This window comes from Rhinoraja longicauda, chromosome 11 (assembly GCF_053455715.1).
Source record: "Rhinoraja longicauda isolate Sanriku21f chromosome 11, sRhiLon1.1, whole genome shotgun sequence".
NCBI lineage: Eukaryota > Metazoa > Chordata > Chondrichthyes > Rajiformes > Arhynchobatidae > Rhinoraja > Rhinoraja longicauda.
Genome location: NC_135963.1, coordinates 46196969 through 46222041, shown reverse-complemented (window position 1 = coordinate 46222041; position 25073 = coordinate 46196969). Strand labels below are relative to the sequence as shown.

The 25073-nt window shown below is 38.6% G+C and overlaps 1 protein-coding gene across 3 annotated transcripts in view; it reads right to left on the bottom strand.

Annotated features, from left to right (window-relative positions):
* kifap3a (kinesin-associated protein 3a) overlaps positions 1-25073 on the bottom strand; it is a 127026-nt gene that overhangs the window by 56311 nt on the left and 45642 nt on the right. For all 3 annotated transcript variants that reach the window (XR_013547799.1, XM_078407568.1, XM_078407569.1), the window contains exons 8-10: positions 23513-23611; positions 22699-22877; positions 14327-14489 (exon numbers count right to left, since the gene is read on the bottom strand). Coding sequence is in view for 2 of the 3 variants with exons in the window: in XM_078407568.1 (XP_078263694.1) it covers positions 14327-14489; positions 22699-22877; positions 23513-23611 (441 nt within the window). In the remaining variant the exon portion in view is untranslated. The remainder of the gene's footprint in view (positions 1-14326; positions 14490-22698; positions 22878-23512; positions 23612-25073) is intronic.

Sequence of the window (25073 nt, the reverse complement as noted above, 5' to 3'; positions counted from 1 at the left end):
AGACAGTTTAAATTACAGGAGCTTCTGGAGAGACAGGGACGAGGGAAAAAGAGGAGGGGGGGGGGGTTGCATTGTTGGTTAAGGAGGATGTCACGGCTGTGATCAGCAGTGACATTATGAATGGTTCGTCTAGTGAGGCTATATGGGTGGAGCTGAGGAACAAGAAAGGGATGATCACCTTGTTGGGAGTGTACTACAGACCCCCGAATAGTCAATGGGAATTAGAAGAACAAATGTGCCGGGAGATTGCAGTCAGCTGCAGGTCAAATGAGGTTGTCGTAGTAGGGGATTTTAACTTTCCCAATATAGACTGGGAAAATCATAGCGTGAAGGGTTCAGATGTGGTGCAATTCCTCAAAAGTGTTCAGGAGAGTTTTCTTAAGCAGTATGTGGAGGCCCCCACACGTGAGAGGCCAACGCTGGATCTAGTATTGGGAAAATGGGACGGGCAAGTTAATGAAGTGTGCGGAGGAGCCTTTTGAGACCGGTGACCACAGTTCGATTATGTTTAAGATAGTTATGTATAGGGATGGAGAGGGTCAACGTGTTAAAATGCTCAACTGGGGTAAGGCCAACTTTGAGGGTATGAGAGAAGGTCTCGCTCAAGTTGACTGGAGCAGGTTATTATAGGGGAAAGGAACATCGGCCAAGTGGGATGTTTTTAAAAGTGTACTGAAGATATCTCAGGATGTGTACATCCCCGTTAGAGTGAAGGGCAAAGCTAGCAAACGTAAGGAAGCTTGGCTGACGAGGGAAATTGAGATGTTAGTCAAAAACAAGAAGGATGCATGGGACAGGTATTGGCCTCTAGGATCAAGTGAATCCCTGGAGGAGTTTTGGGAACTAAGGAGTAAACTAAAAAAGAAAATCAGAAGGGCAAAAAGGGGCCAGGAGATAGCTCTGGCAGGTAGCATTATGGACAATCCCAAAATACTTTATACATACATAAGGCGAAAAGGGTAACTAGAGAGCGAGTGGGACCTCTCAGGAATCAGCCCTTGCCCATCCAAATTTAATTGGATTTCATTGGAGCCAGAGGAGATCAGCAAGGTCCTAAATGAGTATTTCTCCTCTGTATTTACCGAGGAGAAAGACAGTAGGATGGAGGAAATTGGAGCAGTCACTGGAAGTGTCTTGAAAGCAGTCAGGGTTATTGTCGAAGTACTGAAAGTACTGTCATGTTTGAAGGTAGACAAATCTCCAGGGCCTGATATGATATATCCGAGGACATTGTGAGAAACTAGAGAGGAAATTGCGGGAGCCCTGGTTGAAATTTATGAGTCGTCCTTAAATACAGGAGAGGTGCCGGAAGACTAGAGGGTGGCAAATGTTGTACCCCTTTTCAAGATGGGCTGCAGGGAAAATGCTGGGAACTATAGGCCGGTGAGCTTAACATCTGTAGTTGGTAAGTTACTGCAGAGTATTCTGAGGGATAGGATATACAGGCATTTCAATGGGCAAGGGCTGATTAGGAATAGTTATCATGGTTTTGTACGTGGGAGATCATGTCTCACAAATCTGATTGATTTTTTTGAAGATGTTACCAAAAAGGTTGATGAGGGCAGAGCTGTAGATGTTGTGTACATGGACTTCAGTAAGGCGTTTGACAAGGTTCCGCATGGAAGGCTGCTCTGGAAGGTTAGGTCGCATGGGATCCAAGGAGAGATAGCTGAATGGATAGCAAATTGGCTCCATGGAAGGAAGTAGAGGGTAATGGTTGAAGGTTGCTTCTCAGACTGGATGCCTGTGACAAGTGGTATGCCTCAGTTCTCGGTGCAGGGCCCGTTCCTGGCTGTCATCTATATCAATGATTTGGATGAGAACATACAGGGCACGATTAGCAAGTCTGCTGATGGTACAAAAGTTAGTGGTTTTGCAGATAGTGAAGATGGTTGTGAACGATTGCAGCAGTATCTGGATTGATTAGCCAGATGGGCGGAGGAATGGTTTTATTAAATGAAAATAGGTGCAGGAGGAGACCATTTGGCCCTTCGAGCCACCACCGTCATTCATTGTGATCATGGCTGATCATCCACAATCAGTAACCCGTGCCTGCCTATTCCCCATATCCCTTGATTCCACTAACCATTAGAGCTCTATCTAACTCTCTTTTAAATTCATCCAGTGAATTGGCCTCCACTGCCTTCTGTGGTGGAGAATTCCACAAATTCACAACTCTCTGGTTGAAAAAGTTTCTTCTCACCTCAGTTTTAAATGGCCTCCCCTTTATTCTTAGATTGTGTCCCCTGGTTCTGGACTCCCCCAAAATTGGGAACATTTTTCCTGCATCTAGCTTGTCTAGTCCTTTTATGATACGTCTCTATAAGATCCCCTCTCATCCTTCTAAACTCAAGTGAATACAAGCCTGGTCTTTCCAATCTTTCCTCATATGACAGTCCCTCCATCCCAGGGATTAACCTCGTGAACCTTGATGGAATTTAATACAGAGAAGTGTGAGGTGTTGCATTTTGGGATGTCGAACAAGGGCAGGACCTACACAGTAAATGGTAGGCCTCTGGGTAGTGTTGTAGAACAGAGGGATCTAAGAGTACAGGTGCATGGTTCCTTGAAGGTCGAGTCGCAGGTAAACAAGATGGTCAAAAAGGCTTTTGGAACTTTGGCCTTCATCAATCAGAGTACTGAATATAGAAGCTGGGAGGTCATGTTACAGTTGTGTAAGACGTTGGTGAGACCACATTTAGAATATTGTGTTCAGTTCTGGGCACCATTTTATAGGAAAGATATTGTCAAGCTTGAAAGGGTTTAGAAATGATTTACAAGGATGTTGCCAGGACTAGAGGGTGTGAGCTCTTGGGAGAGGTTGAGTAGGCTGGGTCTCCATTCCATGGAGCGCAGGAGGATGAGGGGAGATCTTAGAGAGGTATACAAAATCATGAGAGGAGTAGATAAGGTCGATGCATAGTCTTTTGCCCAGAGTAGGGGAATCGAGGACCAGAGGACATAGGTTCAAGGTGAAGGGAAAAAGATTTAATAGGAATCCGAGGGGTAACTTTTTCATACAAAAGGTGGTGGGTGTATGGAACAAGCTGCCAGAGAAGGTAGTTGAGGCTGGGACTATCCCATCATTTAAGAAACAGTTAGGCAGGTACATGGATAGGACAGGTTTGGAGGGATATGGACTAAGCGCAGGCAAGTGGGACTATTGTAGCTGGGACATTGTTAGCCGGTGTGGTCGAGTTGGGTCGAAAGGCCTGTTTCTACACTGTATCACTCGATGACTCTATGACAAGGTGAGGAAGGAATGGACAAGAAATGTCTCTGACTGGACAAGGTCAAAATTGCTATAGGGATGAGCTGTAAACAAGGTCAGTTGATCAATGGATTAACAGAGGCTGTTGGAGAGAATCTGAACAAAGGAACAGAAGAGCTATGAAATAAGGACAGTTTGAGAAGAGAATACAAACAAAGGAATAGATAAGTTGCAATATGTAGAAAAGTGAGACATTCCCAGCAGATCAGGCTATGCAAATGAAAAGAGAAAATCGTTACTATTGCAGGTAAAGTAGCCAACAGAAAAAGTGACAAACCAGAAGAATTTGATGCAACCATTGTGAGAGTCGCTGCGTTTGCATTCCAAGTGCATAGTTTTGAACAGTGGGTGCTAAGCGTTTGGCTTGTAGGGTTTCAGTAATGATTCTAAGCTGAGGTACAAGTAAGAGGAGGTAAAATCTCTTAACTTTATTTTTCGGACATAGTGTAGGCTCAATGGCAGTTAAGTTCGTGGCTTGCCCCTCTTGCAGGATGTGGGAGAGTTACAGTGTTCCTGGTGATTATACAAGTGGGAAATATGCCCACATGCAACTCCTGACTGACCCCTTTAAGGGATTGCAGCTGGCATCATCCAGAATGCCGAGAGCATCATATACCGGAGTTTTAGTAAGGTAGTCACATCTAAGATCCAGGCAGCATGTAGTTGGGTGACCACAAAAAGGTAAAGGGAGTAAGCAGATAGTGCAGGGTTCCACTGTGGCCATTCCCCTCAGTAACAGATATATCTCTTTGAATACTGTTGGGGAGGGGGAAAATACTTTTGGAGGCTAGCAGCAGCAGCCAGGTCTGTGACACCATGCCAGAATGATGTATTGCCTCCCTAGTGACAGGGTCAAGGATGTCTCTGATCAGTTGCAGAACTTGCTTAAGGAATGGTTAGCCAGAGGTCATTGTGCGTATTGGCACTAATGGCATGGAGAAAAGAGAAAAGAATGAGTCCTTGAAGAATATAGATTGGGAAAGAGATAAAAACCAAGACCTCAAGGGTAGTAGTCACCAGATTACTCACAGTGCCACGTGCAAGTGAAGGCAGAAGTGGAAGGATAGTCTATGGACTATCGTGTGTATGGATGGAGCGTGTCTATGCGTGTCTATGGAGCAGGGAGCCAGGATTCAGTTTAATGGATCATTGGGACCTCTTCACGGGTGAACGTGACCTGTACAAAAAGGATGGGTTGCAACTCAAGTGGAATGGAACTAATATTGTGGGAGGGAGATTTGTTAGTGCTACAGGAATTTCAATTCGATTAGCCACTTCCCAGAGCAGGAGTGGAGAAGTTGGGGGCAAATACTGCAGTCAAAGAGTAGGTTTAGTAAAGAGGAAACATGGGGCATGCAAAGAGAGGCAAAAAAACAGTTCTTTAGCCTGCATTTATTTTTATTGACAAACCCAGGGCATGGATTTGCTCAGGGATTAGGATATTATAGACAAAACAGGCATGATAGTGGTACAGGTTTAAGAGTAGCGAAGGTTGCCTTTTTGATGAGGGTCATAACTACAGAGCTTAGAGAGAATATTCTTGGGTTGGTGGGGGTGGGGGGTGGAGAAGCTACTTGGGTAGAACAGAAACAAGAAAGGAACTATGCCCTTCAAAACTCCCCGGCTTGCTCTTCCATCACTATTCTTACTTGTTTCGTAATATACTTTTTCCATGCAACAGCTAGAGATACTAGTGTCTCATCTCCTGGCTGGGCACGTTGCAGTCTACAATTCTACAACTCTAGGTAACTTGCTTTCTCTTTTTCTATCAGAATTGGCCAGTTCTGCTGTGGGCCACTCGTAGGGAGCAGTGCCTCCGTTTTTCTATCTACATTAGATACCCTGATCTCGTCATATCAGAAATATTTCCTTTGCCCTATTCATCCATTCCAGGTCATTTTTTGCATTTTATCAACCAACTTTCTTTCTTTCCTAGTTCTAGTGAAATGTTGATATATAATGTAAACACTGTTTCTCTTCCCACATTGCCTGATGAATATTTTCAGCATTAACTAATTTTATTTCAGATTCTTAATATCTGTCAAATTGTAAGGGTACATCTGACTTCTAGTACCCAGTATTACTGAATACTTTTCATTGGGTAATTTTGTAATTCCCATATATTTTAAATTACCAACGATATGTTAAACTAGTTAAAATCCCTATTTCATATTTCCTGAGGGGGAGGGGAAGGGGGAGGGGGAGTGGGAGAGGGAGAGGTCTCTGCTGAAGTCTCCATCCTTCTCACTCCCTATCTAACTCATTCCCCAATCAGCTCCACCTTACCTGGATGTACCCATCACTTGCCAACTCTTGCCCTACCCCCTTCCTCTCACTTTTTTCTATCAGCTATCTCCCCTTTCTTCCATCAGTCTGGTCCTTACCCAAACATTGTCTGTTCATCCCCCCCCCCCCCCCCCCCACCACCACCCCACCCCCCACAGATGCTGCCTGGCCTGCTGAGTTACTCTAGCAGTTCGTTTTTTGCTCAGGTATCAATATAACATGCATTTAAAATATTATAGAGTGCTTTCTTTAAATAAATGCTTAATAAAATGACATGTCAAGGCATTCAATTCTCTTCAGGTGCACCCATTTCAATGGTGAAAGACTATGAAATTTACTTGATTATGCAGATCTTTGATAAGTGATACTAGGTTTACAGGATTCCGTGAGTAATGCACACTTCAGGTTTAACAACCTATTGGTAAACTTTATCCTTTTTAGGAAGTCTGCACAAGAGACAGAAACTCAGGCGATATTTGCACATGGTCTATTAAAACCATGTGTGTTTTGTCCAACACCAGGAGAAAAAAATAGCATCTCCACTTAATTGAGAAAACAGGAGGAAGCATAAATTTTACTGCCATCAATAACTTCAAGCAATCCTGATACAACTTTAATGCACCCCCACTGGCTGTGGCAGATGGTTTTAGTTAGGGTTTTTGCCACATCTGACCCCTGCTATTACCTCATTTCATTTGTAGAAAAAATGTATGATTGTTTAAAAGCTGAATAGTAAAAGATTGCCCCTAAAAATAACAAGCAATGGTCTATTAAATCTAAAGAAGAACTACAGTAGCAATATGGGCCTCTTTTATAATAATCTGCAAGATTAATTGTCCCCCAAAGTCTGATGAGTTGGTTAAATTGAATACATAGATTTTGGCAACAGTTATGTTAACTAAAGCAGACAAATAAAATATCACACAAATAACATTATAACAGGTTATATTAATTCTTAAGGAACACAAATATAGAAAAGGTACATATTTTGTAAATAGAAGCAACTGGTTTATTCCTCCACCAGCATCTTGCTAACCCTTCCTCTGGTGGATTAGATAGGCTATGGTCCAGGGTTTGATATGAGTATCATGTCTGTCATTTCATAACAGGGTAAGAAAACATACTCCGTTTGGCTGCTCTCTGTATTACCCACCTGAACTTTGAAAACCAGTATATATTCCTGCCAAAGGGAATCAAATTTAAAAGAAATTTGACGTAAATCAAAAAAGCTCAATACCATGTACTTACAGGTATTGGTCGCAATTTTGCAATGACGTAAACAATGGCTTTCTGCCGAGACCATCTTAAAGAGCCACTTTTTGCCTTTGCCTTATTAGGCACCAGGTTAGAGACACGTGAAGGGTTGCAATCCACGAGAGCTGTATATTCACTAAAATTAAACATCCTTACAATTTCTCTTCAGGATACCTGGCCTTTACAATTTATCAACAAGTATTAGGAAATATTTGTCATCATGAAACAAAAACTGGCTTTCAAATAAGTGCAATTAATTAGCATCTCCTCAAATAATGCGCAAATACAACAATGTGACCACCAGCTCAAAAAGGTGAAGATGAATATCCTTTGAAAGAAGGGTCATCTTGTTAAATACTCTGAAAGCAAGAAACAGGAATGAGCTGTATAAAGAGCAGCAATGTTGCGACCAAGCAATATGAACTGATGATTAAAATTGTCATTGGACTGTGCACATATTCTTGGTCAATTGCAATTGTTTCATATTAATACTTCTGTTTAAAAAGTCATGACATGGCTGATGAAAGTACAATACACTTCTTGGATAAACACAAAGCAATAAACAGTGTTGTGGAAAAATAGATATGTCAGACACAAAAAGCACAAAATAGCATGAAACACAAATAGGAAAGCGTGGCTGAAGGTTCTCATTTTTAGATCAAAGGATATTTAAGTAGTGGGTAACGTGATCTCTTTTCATTTGTGGCTGCTCAGTCGAAAAAAGTTTAAATTTGTAAGCATGTTTGGTATTTTACGTGAAGTTTCCATGTAAAATAACCCTTGGAAATGAGCAGTAGTAGTAGTAACGATAAATGTTTCCTAGGCATTCCTGATGTATGTTTGCTCACAATGCAGACAACTACTACCTAATAAAACATAAAAACCTTATTTAAAACAGGGGGTGCCCAGCACCTACATAAAAGGCTGCGCCTTTTTGAAGCTGGAGTGAGAATTTTTGGGACTAACCCCAAAGGAGTAAAAAAGTGCCAAGACAACTTTACAGGGTTAGTACAAAACAATTGACATGTAGGTAATAATAAATAAGGAAAAACAGGAACCAATTAGCTGTAAATATATTAATTCTTTAATTAAATAATTAACTCATCGTCAACGATGCAGATTGATAGCCCATCAAATTTGTTAAATTCAGTATTTAATGTAATTTAGATAATTTTAATAAAACAAATTCAGAGCCTGTAAACTGAGTTGCAGCTTTGCAAATATTTATATTCCAGTCATGCAGTACCATGATCTGGAAAAAGCGACCAATGCCAGCTGGGATTCTATGTCCAATTGCACCTGGCAAGTCAGATGAAGTAAATGATTGTGGCTCTGTACTTGAATGTCAGCTAACTGGTGACATATTTAAAAGTTGCCTCCATTCTCAGAATCAAAAAATTTAGAAAGATGCACGATAACACTTCTCCCGAGTCCTGGGATATGAAATCTAGAAATTAAATTGACAGAAAGGTGCGATTTGAAAGATACAACAATTATGATATACAGCAAAATGCTACCTAAACATTTTTCTTTCAGAGGAGAAAAAAAATAGCATTGGATGAGTATTTCTCCACTAAGGCATTAATTGAGTACAAAACAGAGGTATATAAGCAACAGCCCATTTTTCTATAATTTTGAGAGATACAGTTCCATAAAATAGATAGGATTATTTCAATGGCTAAAGGACATCAGAGAAATAAATGTACAAACCCTGTTAGCACATTTCATTCATGTACCACCTTAACAAAAATCATCCCACAAAAAGGGAAACTGGAGCCTACAACTGAGTGTTTATGTGATGAGCAACAAAAGCATCAAAGTCGTGCTTTTTGAGAATATCTTTAAACCCTGAAATAAGGATCTCCAGGGATAAGTAAAGATTCAGTTACCAAAAGGGAACTGAAGGAAGAAGGGAATTCTCCGGGCAACTTGTGCAAGGCAAAGAGATGTCCAAAAACAGAACATGTTAAGTAGAAAGTAGAAGAGATAGATAGAACAAGGCTATGGATGGATTTGTAAGAGAGAATGGAGAACTGAATTTCAACATTCCAGAAAACAAAAAGTAAAGTGACTTCTAGGTGAGAGTGGCTTAGACAGTAGCAATATATCCTCGTAAGATTTTGATTTATTTGCATTTATGGAGCTTTGAGATTAACAGGATTGTTTGATGACTGAAAATAAGAACTGATCTCTCTTTCTCTAATTGTGGAAAGTTTCTGTTCTTCCTCAAGTACTTGGAGATTGGGCAGAATAATTGTGAAATCCAATTAGACATGTTTTCTCATTATGCACCAGGCTTCAAAAAATACTCTTGAAAAATATTAACATCGCAAGTCAAAACATTTTCAAAATCATAGTGTCCATAATGATAGGTAGATTAGACTAAAGTTTAAATATTATAATCAAAAAGAAATTCTAGCTATTCAGAAGCAATGACTATGATTGTGCCAAGTAGAGGTTTAAATTTGAGACTAGAAAAAAATAATCTTCTGCCGAGAATTAAAATGAGGTGGAGTAAATGGTTATTGTATTACAAACAGATTAACTGCAATAAATGAGTCATTGTTTTCTAACATGAGGCCCGATTTTATAATTGAATATCAAATGCGTTTGAAAATACAGCTTGCGTATATCTAGAGCTACAACAAATAGTAGCACCCACAATATAGCTACACCTATGTCGGAAAAGGTTCAAAATGACATCACGGAGAGGGTTATATTTTTAGCTATAGTGTTGTGCCAAAATTGATATTAATAGCTGGGCTTGTAGCTATGATGCGCTAAACTACTAACCAATTAATGTATTGCACAAATCTCAGCAGCTGTTCTCAAGCAATTGAGGTAATAGCCATAGAAATAGTGCTGTGCCAAAATATTTGCCACCAGGGGTCACTGTTGAATCTTTTTCCAAAAGTGATAACTGGAGTCCTGCAGGCATATTTAATGTCACCACTGTGTTCACCAATGTCAATGGACAATTCTAGACTATTTTGACTTTTGAGCAGACTTCAAGTTAGCTTCCCGCAGAAACAGGTAAGGTTTAAATAAGTAACCAAATAGCAAAGAGAGTTGTAGAAAATTTAATCACATTTGAACTTATCCTAATATCACATTATTGATAGAGCATCATAGTTTTACAGCACAGAAACAGGCTCTTAGCCACCATGCCCATGGCAACCATCAAGTACCATTCAACATTAATCCTTTGGTGCAAATGGTAGCTAAGTAAGATACTTAGATAGGTTAGGTGAGTGGGCAAATGCATGGCAGATGCAGTATAATGTGAATAAATGTGAGGTTATCCACTTTGGTGGCAAGAACAGGAAAGCAGACTATTATCTGAATGGTGGCCGATTAGGAGAAGGGGAGATGCAGCAAGACCTGGGTGTCGTGGTGCACCAGTCATTGAAAGTAGGCATGCAGGTGCAGCAGGCAGTGAAGAAAGCGAATGGTATGTTGGCATTCATAGCGAGGGGATTTGAGTATAGGAGCAGGGAGGTTCTGCTGCAGTTGTACAGGGCATTGGTGAGACCACACCTGGAGTATTGCGTACAGTTTTGGTCTCCTAATCTGAGGAAAGACATTCTTGCCATAGAGGGAGTACAGAGAAGGTTCACCAGATTGATTCCTGGGATGGCAGGACTTTCATATGAAGAAAGACTGGATAGACTCGGCTTGTACTCGCTGGAATTTAGAAGATTGAGGGGGGATCTTATAGAAACTTACAAAATTCTTAAGGGGTTGGACAGGCTAGATGCAGGAAGATTGTTCCCGATGTTGGGGAAGTCCAGAACAAGGGGTCACAGTTTAAGGATAAGGGGGAAGTCTTTTAGGACCGAGATGAGAAAGTTTTTTTTCACACAGAGTGGTAAATCTGTGGAATTCTCTGCCACAGAAGGTAGTTGAGGCCAGTTCATTGGCTATATTTAAGAGGGAGTTAGATGTGGCCCTTGTGGCTAAAGGGATCAGGGGGTATGGAGAGAAGGCAGGTACGGGATACTGAGTTGGATGATCAGCCATGATCATATTGAATGGCGGTGCAGGCTCAAAGGGCCGAATGGCCTACTCCTGCACCTATTTTCTATGTTTCTATGTTTCTATATAATCCTCCTTCATGGTGAACCTGTCTCTTTCCTCTGGGACATTATTCCACATTGGGACCCAGCAAGAGAACACAAGCTGCCAACATCATGCAGCACAGGAGAGCAAATAGAAGAGGCCACGAGGATCTGGACCATGATGTGGCTGTTGAGATTGGGCTAGGCAAGAGGAGGGCAATTAGCAATTGGGAAGGAACCCTCTGAGTAGGGGAATCACAGTGGTCAACACTCAGAGAGTGAGAAAGCAGCAGCTGGAGATTGTGGGTGGAGTGGGCGTGCAGGAATCAAGAGGAGAAGCTGTCAGAAAATGGGAATCATTTAACTACTCAACTGTGGCTAGAACAGCAACATCAAATAGTGGAAAGATGACATGGAGGCGCAGGTGCAGGAACATAAACAGAGCTGAGCTCACATCCTTACCATCCCAACAGGGTGTACTGGCCCATAGTTACGTATTTGTACAAAGTAGTGCATGGCATTTATCACCTCATACAACAATACTGCAACCCACTGCAGCTAGGACTCTAGTGACTGCTACATTTGCTGATAGTAGTATGACCATAACTGTTCCAGCTAGGCTTCAACCACTGTGCCTGATCCCCATAGCACTCAATTCCCCCAATCATTCAAAGATATTGGTAAAGGAAATTATACATTAATGAAATTACTGGTACATAAAAAGTGAAAACAACAATAGCTAATAAAGTATGATTAATCTCGTAGAATTCCTTGATGATGTAACTGACAATAGGCAATAGACAATAGGTGCAGGAGGAGGCCATTCGGCCCTTCGAGCCAGCACCACCATTCAATGTGATCATGGCTGATCATTCTCAATCAGTACCCCGTTCCTGCCTTCTCCCCATACCCCCTGACTCCGCTATCCTTAAGAGCTCTATCTAGCTATCTCTTGAATGCATTCAGAGAATTGGCCTCCACTACCTTCTGAGACAGAGAATTCCACAGATTCACAAATCTCTGACTGAAAATGTTTTTCCTCATCCCAGTTCTAAATGGCCTACCCCTTATTCTTAAACTGTGGCCCCTTGTTCTGGACTTCCCCAACATTGGGAACATGTTTCCTGCCTCTAACGTGTCTAACCCCTTAATAATCTTATACGTTTCGATAAGATCCTTCTAAATTCCAGTGTATACAAGCCTAGTCGCTCCAGTCTTTCAACATATGATAGTCCCGCCATTCCGGGAATTAACCTAGTAAACCTATGCTGCACGCCCTCAATAGCAAGAATATCCTTCCTCAAATTTGGAGACCAAAACTGCACACAGTACTCCAGGTACGGTCTCACTAGGGCCCTGTACAACTGCAGAAGGACCTCTTTGCTCCTATACTCAACTCCTCTTGTTATGAAGGCCAACATTCCATTGACTTTCTTCACTGCCTGCTGTACCTGCATGCTTCCTTTCAGTGACTGGTGCACTAGGACACCCAGATCTCGTTGTACGTCCCCTGTTCCTAACTTGACACCATTCAGATAATACTCTGCCTTCCTATTCTTACCACCAAAGTGGATAACCTCACACTTATTGTTGTTAAATAGAAAGAATGCATACATACATTTTAAGAAAATCTATAAGTGTACTAGAAAGGATTAAGTGGAACAGTAGAAATGGGCAGGATAATTAGATAGAACACATTAAGTAGGACAAGAACTTTGTGCAAGTGAATTATGACATCCATAAGTTCCACAATTACTTTCTGTAATCATACTTTCCATAAAAGATGGCTTGGTGTTGTGGAAGAGTTAAAGTACTTGGATATATGGATTAGTTAGGACAACGAGAGCAACACCTACGATTGAGAACAAATTGTAAATAATTGGTAACATACAAATACAAGGGGAGAAGTAGGCCACCTTGCCCCTCAAGCCTGCCCTGCCTATCAATGCTTATCTGTCCAAGCCTCAATTCTTGTTATCTGCCGGTTCCCAACTGCCCACAATTCAATTTCCCTTTTTGTTTTTACCCCTTTTTTCAAATACCTCCAGTGATCAAATTTGCTAAATCCTCCAGGTTAAATAGTTCAAGAGATATAAGAAATAGTTCTTGCCACTCCTGGCAAGAAGAATCTTGGTTTACCAGTATTAAAAATGGAGCTAATAACGAATCTATGAGGCAGAAACAGACTACTCAGTATTTGAGGGGATGAGGATGTGGCGACCACAGATTAAATTTATGTGATTCAGAAAGAAATGTAGTTGCAGAGTCATCGTAAGGATGCGTTGTACCAATGATTAATCAATAGTCGTGATCAGACTGGTTAACTACAAATAACAAGTAAATGAAAGGGAAAAGAGCAGGTATGATAGAAACTTATCACAGAAGATAATCAACTTGGTAGTTTGAACTGATTGGCTTGATATGTACCTTTGTACTTCCACTTATCGGTCAGGTAGGGGTTCATGCATCAATTTCAGGGTCATTGATATTAGCTTATATTCCTCTTAGAACATTATATTAGAAGGGAAATTGATTAAAGTACTTCAAAAATTAAGAAAACATTCAAGGATAGATATGACTCTGTCTTTAGCCTGTTACCATTCCAACAAAACCCAACACAAGTTTACACAAAATCAGATTTGCACAAAACAGTCCTCACGATATTGAATTATATTTAGTTGTTTCAAACAACAGGCCTCCCCAGATTGAACCAGAACTAACCAATTAAGAGTATCTCTGTCCCTCTCTATGGATGCTATGTTAACCTGCCGAGAATTTCCATAATTGCTGTTTTATTTCAGAATTCCAGTATTTTGATTCTCCAGCATTTACTGTTTCAGTGCTGTTTTTATTTTCCTTTCTTTTTCCTGTTCTCTATTCGTTCCTCTCCAATTTACATCACTCTGACGCAGATCATCTCTGATTAGCAAGCCTTCACCACCCTCTCTTAACCCTCTCTTAACCAGTACTATCACTTCACACTAAATTTCTAGGTCTGCACACCTTTTATACATTGCCCAACAAGTACTCTCCCCCCACCCCCTCCCATTCTCTGCAAATTAAAGCATGCACATTTTCAAACGTTCCTCATTACTAATAAATCATCAACGTGAAACCCCACACTGTTTTTCTCTCCAAAGATACTGCCTGACTAAATGAGTACTTCTAGTATTTTCTGCTTCAAACATTTGTATGTGCTTTTCTTATAACTGTTATGGCACTTACATTTTACAACAATCTTCCCCTCCATCATTTTTAAACTACTTAGCGAGTATTTAGCTGATTGGAAACAATAACAATGTTTGCACTTTCATTGAGATTCATTTCAGAAATGCAGGATTCTAGTATTACCAAATTACAATCAAGAGGGGTTACTCAGATTGCCTTTCATACGCTCCATGTTACATAGCAGTGCAAACTTTAGATTAAGAAACAATGGTTTGCTACTTAGCATTACCTATCAGTGCAGTCAGTTTTGGGAGTAGGCCCACTTGGACCATCTTGTTCCGAAGCCCAGTGTCGAAGGAAAGATTCAGCAGCAAGCGCAAGGTAATATTCAGAAGATCCTCATGATCACAGGGCACCAGCTTTGTTAGCTTCTCAATGATGTTTAACTCTACCTGCAGACCAGCAGAGCAGTATGATCAATAATGTTCTCTTATCATAAGAAATTCTTGACTCAAACTAATAAGATTTCTTATAGAAATTGACTTGTGTAAATGCTGCAAGGCAGCATTTGTGTAGCAAGAAATACCTGACATTTCACAACTGATCACCCAATTTAAATATTAACAATTGTTTTCTATGTAGTATGCAAGAAATTTCTAGCATTTACTGTTTTTAATTTCTCATTTCAGTACCTGAAATATTAAAAGTTTTGCTTTCAGATTTTTGTCAATACTTAAGGTTCTTTCAACACCATTCCCCATTCAACACCATACTTCAGACAAATTTTTAATATTCTTCACTAAATCTTCCAAGTCTTCAGGGCAGTCCTTATATTAGAATTGCAAAATGATTTTTTGCATGGATGAATCACACAAATACAGTGCATTCAGAAAGTATTCAGACCCCTTCACCTTTTCCACATTTTGTTACGTTACAACCTTATTTTAAAATGGATTAAATTCTTTTTTTTTATCATCTATCTACACACAATACCCCATAATAAAAATGTGAAAACAGGTGTTTAGAAATGTTTGCAAAGTAATTGAAAAGAAATAACTGAAATATCACGTTTACATAAGTATTCAGACCCTTTATTCAGTACTTTGTTGAGACACCTTTGGCAGCGATTACAGCCTCAAATCTTCTTGGGTATGACGCTACAAGCTTGGCACACCTGTATTTGGGTAATTTCTCCCATTCTTCTCTGCAGATCCTCTCAAGCTCTGTCAGGTTGGATGGGGAGTGTCGATGCACAGCTATTTTCAGGTCCCTCCAGAGAGGTTCGATCAGGTTCAGGTCCGGGCTCTGGCTAGGCCACTCAAGGACATTCACAGACTTGTCACAAAGCCACTCCTGCATTGTTTTGGCTGTGCGCTTAGGGTCGTTGACCTGTTGGATGGTGAACCTCCGCCCCAGTCTGAGGTCCAGAACGCTCTGAAGCAGGTTTGCATCAAGGATCTCTCTGTACTTTGCTCCGTTCATCTTTCCCTCGATCCTGACTAGTCTCCCAGCTCCTGCCACTGGAAAACATCCCCACAGCATGATGCTGCCACCACCATGCTTCACCGTAGGTATGGTATTGGCCAGGTGATGAGACGTGACGTTTGGCATTCAGGCCAAAGAGTTCAATCTTGGTTTCATCAGACCAGAGAATCTTGTATCTCATGGTCTGAGAGTCCTTTAGGTGCCTTTTAACAACCTCCAAGTGAGCTGTCATGTGACTTTTACTGAGGTGTGGCTTCTATCTGGCCACTCTACCATAAAGGCCTGATTGGTGGAGTGCTGCAGATATAGTTGTCCTTCTGGAAGGTTCTCCCATCTTCACAGAGGAACTCTGGAGCTCTGTCAGAGTGACCATCGGGTTCTTGGTCACCTCCCTGACCAAGGCCCTTCTCCCCCAATTGCTCAGTTTGGCCGGGCGGTTCTGGTGGCTCCAAAGTTCTTCCATTTAAGAATGACGGAGGCCACTGTGCTCTTTGAGACCTGCAATGCTGCAGAAATTGTTTTATACCCTTCCCCAGGTCTGTGTCTCGACACAATCCTGTCTCGGAGGTCTACAGTCAATTCCTTCGTCTTCATGGCTTGGTTTTTGCTCTGACATGCACTGTCAACTGTGGGACCTTATATAAACAGGTATGTGCCTTTTCAAATCATGTCCAATCAATTTAATTTAACACTGGTTAACTCCAATCAAGTTATAGAAACATCTCAAGGATAATCAATGGAAACAGGATGAACCTAAGCTCAATTTTGAGTGTCATAGCAAAGGGTCTGAATACTTATGTAAATATGATATTTCAGTTATTTTTTTTTAATTACTTTTCAAAAATTTCTAAACACCTGTTTTCGCTTTTTTATTAAGGGGTATTGTGTGTAGATTGATGATTAAAAAATGAATTTAATCCATTTTAAAATAAGGTTGTAACATAACAAAATGTGGAAAAAGTGAAGGGGTCTGAATACTTTCTGAATGCACTGTATAAAAGAACAATGGGAACAGTGCAGTAGCCAAATTATACACATTTAACTCTTGTTGTAACCTGGGGCAGATAGATCCATGGGAAGTCAAGAAATTATTTCACAAAGCCTCCCTCCCACTCAGTTCAAAACAGAACCTCTTCGGCAATCAAAATGGTTTTAAAAAGCTTTCATTTTTCTGGGAAAACTTTTTTTTTCAATTTCTAAGGAAGTATCAGCTCTGCTGAATATATCAAAAGATTAAACTTTATTCACACAAAAAATAGTATTTACTGAATATAGTTCTTATACTTTGTTTAGTAACAAATTTATATATTTCTATCTATTTAATGTCTTGAAACATCTAACAAAATTCTCTTCAAATTTTGAAAATTGGTAATCTGCAGTGAGAGAAAACATGTGTAACCTTTTACCATTTCTTATTGCACTACATTTCCGAATTTATTTAACTACAAAGGTGCAGCACCAGCCTTCAAATGTGAGAAAGAACTGCCACGTCACCTGATTCAACAACTCACAAGCAGCTGACGTTTCACACTCAAAGATCAAATGTTTTAAGGAGCGAAAAGGTGACATAAAAAATGTACAATTTTAAGACTGTAATTAATCAAGTGACATATGGACAACAAATCTTACAGTAATTACAACTAAAAAAATACTTTTATTATAACCCATTTAAAGAACAAACTTAAGGATTTGATAACCAAAGGAAAATAGTTAGTTTGATTTGTAGAGCATAAAACTCCATGAAGAGCACAAATCATTAAAAACCATTGCACAACACTACATCCAATTAATTTTTGAATACAAATTATGAACCTCAGAAAAGAATAGGAATCTCCCTCCACCTTGCCACTTCAGAATAAGCGTCCTAACCAAGACATTGTCTCATGAGCTCCTTCGGGTACAGTGAAAACTTAGTTTTAATGAAAGTTATTTTTATAAACATGTCATTGTGAATACTGGACTAGCTTCATGTGCATTGTCTTGTCACATCACACCATGGACTGTTGAAACCCAATTATGAATCATGATAAGCGAGAACACTGATTATCATGGAACAGAATTTAAAAAATTGTCAGATACCGCACTTGTCAGCCAACCTGCATGGAAGTTTATCTTTTAATACATTCTACCTACTTTATTTTTATTAAGATTCTATACTCTCAGATACATTCATAATCTGTCTTTTGACGTTATTAATAGGCATAAAACATGAGGGAACGTACACAAATAGATATCACTATGCAAGATTTATCTTTTAGTCACTTCATTATAAATGATTAAAAAGACAAATAGTAACTAAGTATTGACACAAAAAGCTGAAGAAACTCAGCGGGTCAGGCAGCATCTCCGGTGAAAAGGAATGTGACGTTTTGGGTCGAGACCCTTCCTCAGACTGCAGTTACTTCCTACACATCTATTTCACAAAATGCTGGAGAAAAGTCTGAAGAAGAGTCTCGACCCAAAACGTCACCTATTCCTTCTCTCCTGAGATGCTGCCAGACCTGCTGAGTTACTCCAGCATTTTGTGAAATAAATACCTTCGATTTGTACCAGCATCTGCAGTTATTTTCTTACATTATCTTTCCTACACATCTATCTTTGGTTTAAACAGCATCTGCAGTTCCTTCCTACACAGTAACTAAGTATTGTTGTGCCACCAAAAGTTAAATGCATCTCGCCTTTAAGTACAACTCTATAATGTATCCAGTCACAATTTCAACAGAATAAAATAATGGTTTGGTCATCGCACTTTGATGCACACAACGAGCTCACAACTTTCTAGACTTTGTCCTGTAGCCACAAATTACAGTGGCCAGAAATGAAATTTACACCAGATGTAATTCTTAATTTGTTAGATTTGTGTACTGTGTAGACGTCCACACACAATCAGAAAGACAACCAACACACAGTGAATGACCATGATCAAATGAATCAGCAACATCCATGGATATACCTCCACCTACATTGAATTCTGTTTAACAATCTAAGCATTACCATCTAGAAGATTCCATTAACAAAATCAGATATACTTTCAGCTACTGGAAACAATATGATGTGGAACCATCTAGGTCCAAAAGGTATGACAATTCTCAAATAACATTACGTGCATTGTACCGAAGGGTGACCAAATTCCTCTTCTAGGACCAGCTCTATTATTTTCAGTAAATAAACCTACGAGCTGTTTTCTTTACAGTTAGTTATCAACATTTGGAACTTGTCTTTTGAATGAATGGAAATTTTGGTTAAATACTGCATGCATTATGCTAATGTAGAATTAAGATTACAGAACAACAAATATCTAGCCCTAATAATATATTTAATTTGTTACTTTTTAATAATGCAACTTTTCCACTTGATTTTGCTGATGAACTGTAAAATGGAAGGATATCCATGTTAAGAAAATGATTGTTTTTATCATGAATTACATTTCTTAATCATATTGCCATGAAATATCAGTTGAACACAAGTAAAATTGTTTTATTTTAATTTATAGATAGAAAATATTTTGTTGCTGTGCTAAAAGAAACCTAAAGGCAATATTGTTGGCTAGCAAGAAGTTTGAATAAAAGCAAACTTACTTTCTCCTAACCATTTACAGTTTTAATACATACAATTCCACAGCAGTCAGCTCTCTTCATTGAACACTTTATATATGATCTAATTAAAAGAGTTTTGGTGAGTTGCCCACTTTCAGCAAATTCATTCCACGTGTACACAGGTGAGATGAAAAAGAAATCAAGAACTTGTGAGGACACCGCACATATGGAGGTCCATGTACACCTCATCTGGCTCTTAACGTGAAACATCTGCATGTCCAAATCGCTTTTCTGTAACTCATTTTCATCACTAAACAGTGCTTAATGTCTTTATAGGTTTTTCTTGATGCACAAGCATTAGGATAATGACAAAACCCATTTAAGGAAAGATGGATTTAATTACAACAAGGTTAAGATTTAGCACATCATTATAAAACATTTAAAGTCTTCAGACAGTTGTATGTAATCCCATACCAACTTTAAAATTTTAGTACCTCCAGGAAAACAAGTTGGATAACAATCAATTATTTGTAATGTGCTTTTAATGATAAAGCTTACAAATTTTAATAGGGAAACGGCATTTAAGTTAACGGTATTTTGGTTCACATGCACCATTCAAGATATAATTGAAATTTGCAATTTCAGTTCTCAGTGGTATGAAATTAAACCAGATACAACACTGAATGGAAATTTCTCATCCCGAACTTTTACCTGGCACAGGTTTTATTTGACTAATGTACGGTCAAGCATTACTAATTCTACCAGGCCATTAATTAGCGTACAGTAAAAAAACTATAAATGAGCTATTTTATTTCATTACAAATTCGTAGAAAACCAACCTATGAAGTTTTCTTGATGGTTAAAAATGAAATGGAAAAATATCAGGATTTCTGAGCAGACTATTAAAGTCATGTTTTGTGGCAGACAATTGCCTTACTAATATTCCCAACAATTATTCATTTATGTAAGAATGGCACCATTATTCAATACTAAACAAAACTGCATTCGGAAAGGTAGCAGGATTTGAAACAACTGTTCATGTTGCAGCTTTGATGAATGCCTCTGTTACTCACATCGGATTACTTCCAGGTGTGACTTTTCAAAGACTTCCAAAGCTGATTAGCAAGTATGAAAAGTATGAAAAGTCTAGAAAATTTATGAGTTACATTAACATGATATTTTCCTCTAAACCCCTATCCAAAACATCACATAAATGTTTATTTAAAATTCAAAAATGATATAATACGCAGAATAAAATCAGTAATTTAGATGGAGTGAGACCTTTTAGATGTAACTCTATCCAAGTGCTAAAAATGCATGTGGAGCTTTAGCACAATACACTTTGAAGAACAGTTCCAGTTTCATTTGCTCAACAGCACAACGGAGAATACAATGGCAGCACTGATCCACATAATTTATAGACCAGGAAAGTCCTAGATTTGATTATCTGAGTTTTGTTAAGCAACTGCTCCAACGAAAAGTAAATGGACTTCAATTGGTTTCACCATTTCACTGGGTAAAAGTAAGCAAGCTAGCCACACACGCCTTTCGAATGTCTACCAGAGCAAATTGCTACCAGAATTCCGAAGATAGACACAAATAGCTGGAGTAACTCAGCGGGACAGGCAGCATCTCTGGAGAGAAGGAATGGGTGATGTTTCAGGTCGACCCGAAATGTCACCCATTCCTTCTCTCGAGATGCTGCCTATCCCACTGAGTTACTCCAGCTTTTTGTGCCTCTCTTCGGTTTAAATCAGCATCTGCAGTTCCTTCTTACACATTTCGGCTACTAGAATTCCACTTGGTTCACAAACAAATAGCACAAACAAAATCTAGCATATTTTAGGCACAATCACAGGGATCTCACCAAATGAGGTACTTAAGGATTTTAACAGCCACAGATTAATATAAACATTATGAGATTGAGAAAACAAATTACACTGGGTGTAACATTTGGATGTTATTTTTAAGTAACTGAACTGCTGCCTGACCTCTGACTCACTAATCCAGAGACATGACTTGAATTCTATTGGCTGAGTAGGTTAAAATAAAAAACTAATCTCAGCAAATAGTAACCAGAACAGTACCAGGCTTTAGTACCAATGCTTATGGTTTACCAATCTGCTTTGGGGTGGAAATTTACCTTATCTGGTGTGGCCTACATGTAACTCCAACTTACTAATATGGTTGATTCTTTACTGCCTCTCTGTTCCCTAGCAATTGGGGCAGCACAGTGGCGCAATGGTAGAGTTGCTGCCTTACAGCACCAGAGACTGGGTTCGATCCTGACTACGGGTGCTGTCTGTAGGTAGTTTATACATTCTCCCCATGACCTGCGTGGGTTTTCTCCGGGAAGCTCTGGATTCCTCCCACATTCCAAAGACGTACAGCTTTGTAGGCTAATTGGTTTGATATAAATGTAAATCGCCATTAGTGTGCGTAGGATAGTATGACCATCTGATCACTTAAATTAGCCTAATCATATTAAATAGAATGGAATATCAAATAGTTCCAGAATTTTAAATTGCCTGCATAATCAAGCTAGGCAATGTAGCAGCATTTATAAAAGTGAAAAAGGCAAAAAATAAATACATCTTCAGTCTTTATATAAAAACAATAAAATAGATAGGTTAGCTGCTTAATAAAAAAATTCTACGATCAAATCATACGGTTAAACAGCATCTACAACTCTACACCCTCAACGAGTACAAAACACAAAAGCATGCCAAAACACTCAAAGCTTTAACTAACTTTTAAAAATACAATGTGATTTATTTTTGCATTGGTCATGATTACTCTGGTTGAACAATGAAACATTTACTCTTTACTTTTCATAAATTGTTTTCAAGGCTCATGTTTTCACTAATGTTACTTGCCAATATTTCTTTGTATTTTTCTGCTCTGCATGGTCTAAAGTTTAATTTGTCAAATGAACACTTACAAATCTGTTAAAGTCTCACACAGCATAATACATTTTACTTGGTTTTAAGATTCGTTAATCCTGCACAATCCTGTTATATGAATTTGTAAAATCCTGTTTGCTAATGTAATCCAAATGTTGAACAAATTAAAAACTAATCAGTACTATTTTGGGAAGCAGAGAGACCCAAGGATATAATCATAAATATTTGAAAATGGCTGATCAAGCTCATAAAACAGTTATGAAAGCATATGGGAAAAAAGCATACACTAAAACACTTGGCCAATATTTTATTTTAAAACTTGGACTATTTTTACTTAACTACAGTTAGTCACATCCTGATCTAAGAAAAGGTTTTGGCATGAGAAGATAGAGGACACATTTAGTATCAGACCATGTCATTCTCACTTTAGTTGTGTTTAGTGTAGGATTATTGTAAATAGGTGCATGAAAGTGAGTGCAAACTCATTTGGCTTCAGGGCTGGATTCTCCGAGATCCATGAGATGTCACTAAAAAGGTGAACAGTTTTTGTCCATTCCAAATTGCTCAAAAGATGATTCTCACGCTGAATACCATTATTCATCTGGTTTTCAAATTCTCAATCTTCCAAAAATATTTCAAAATTCCAACTTCAAAGTAATGATGTATCGTGATCCCAATATTTCTCTTAATTATTTAGTCGATATACATAAACATGAACAGAAACATAGCTCACGTACCATATCATTTTTGTTCTCTACAAATACGCTAAGTTTTTTTAAGAAGGACATCACTAGGATCAGCAACTCAAAGTTTTCTCGATCAAGTGATTTCACAAGCATGTGGACAATATTCTTGTTCCTCATTTTGAGTTCAGTCCTTGTGTCTTCCGCCAAATTCAACAGAAGATAATAAGCAACTAGTAAAGACCATAAGAAAAATTAGTGCCTAAAATTTGCACAAAAATGCTTAGTGGTTCTGTGTTATGATATATAATTCAGGCGTAAATAAGGGACATGAACAGAACTATACTTGCATGCAAACACAAATAAAAATATGAAAACATACGAAACAAAATCATGAACATTGAATATGTTTAAACTCTCCCAAAGTTATGTTAGATAGGTATTCTCCCAAAGTAACATTAAATGCTATTTATCTTCAGGCTCAATACAGCAGAAAATATTTTCAATTGCTTACATTAGAATTATTCAAAGTTCTTCCTGCAAATAGGATTAAGAAAAGTTTCTCCACCCATCCCGCCCCCACACAATAACCTTTGTCTTCAATCTCTATTAGCTCATGCTGGCAGAGTACATCAAGAACCATTAATAAGGGAATTATTAATGGCCCTGGTGGGGATGAGGGGTAAAGGAGTAATGGTGAAATAAAGCAATGGGGGCCTAGGAATTGAAAGTCATTGAAGTGTTTAAGAATATTAAGGACATTAATGGCAAATGGCAAATTAAGAAACGCTTGACTGATTATCAAAAATTCCTTCATCATAATGAGATATTTTTATTTTTTCTATTGTAGAATAAAATAGCACTCTACCTCTCAACAGTTGCTCCTGCTTGATAACTAGTCCCTGATATTTCTTGTATGTTTTCTCATAATCCTTTTTCAGGACTTGGTTATCAGCATCATCTTCAAGTAAGTCTGAAGTTAAGGTACATTCATTGAAAAGTTGATTCCTTATTTGTGAGAAACTGCTCATTAAATTTTTTAAAAAGGCTGCCAGCTTCTTTTAGGAAAGATCTCATAATATGATGAATTTTCAATATAAACACTTTCATCAAAGAAACCAAGAATCTAATTTTATACGTTGCTAGAAAACATTATTGAATTACTTTGAATAGAAGCATTGCCATAGTTTTACAATGGACAAATGATCGCCTCTGGCTGCGGATGAACTACAACACTGTACAAAACCCCCCAGGCTCCAATTTGCCAGACAAATGTGTTCTCCATTTGCCAATACTGCTTGCTTCCATCTCCATATCATACATTTCCACTCTTTACTCACTCACTTGTTGCTGAAACCTTCATCTATTCCTTTGTTAATTCTGATCATGACTCTCCAAATGTTTTCTACAGCACCTTCCCTCTTTGCCACTGTTATAATCTTGTCATCTAAAACTTGGGAACATTTATTCTTATTTACAATGTTACATTTATCCATTGACCCATGCTCACTGACTTGGACAAGCAACAATTTGAAATCTTCCCACTTGTTCAAATCCTTCCTTTGAACTAACCTTCCTCCAGCCTGCATGCTGCCAAGATTGGTGTTTTCCGAATGTGATCTTTAGTATTATATTCCCATTAGGGCTATGCAAATGTTAGATACCTTTGAGAACCTAGAGTATCATTCCTACAATTCCTGATTAAAAAAAAGACAAAGTGCTTGAGTAATTCAGCAGGTCAGGCAGCATCTCCGGAGCACATGGATAGGTGGCGTTTCAGGTCAGGTTCATTCTTCGGACTCTATTTCTACAATTTCTGTTACTTTATTGAAAGTTGTCAATTCTCACTACTTTGGTGGCTTGTCCAACACAAGTTGTTTTATTTGTGGATCTATTATTTCCCTTAATTAGCAGTAGTCTACTGGGATATATTTGCAGCCAAGGTGGTATATTGATGTAACTGAGTGAGAAGTTCTTACAGAAACAGTTTTTTTTGCTAGAGTAACGATGACAGTAGCCAATGGACATTGAATGCACATTGGCAAGCTCAACAATTATAACCAATTTCAGCCAATTTCATCTTGGACATGTAACAGATAGAAATTTCCCCAGCTTAAATGATAATATCAAGCTCCATGAAACGACACCGTAAGTACAGCCCAATCAACCGTGAAAAGTGGAAGGTGATATAGTTGCCAATATATATAGTAGTGCCAGTTTTTTGGCAGGTGAAACATTAAACAATTAAGCATATTTAGTAACTCTAATTTACTTATAGAATTATCTGCCACTGAGCAGTGCTATTTTACACATGAAATAACTAGATTTTTTTTTAAACTGGTTAATTCCCAAAGAGTTAAAAGTAAAATTATTTTTTACATTTCACATTTTTCTTGTTTTGTTTGCTCCTTTATGAAATTCACTCTATC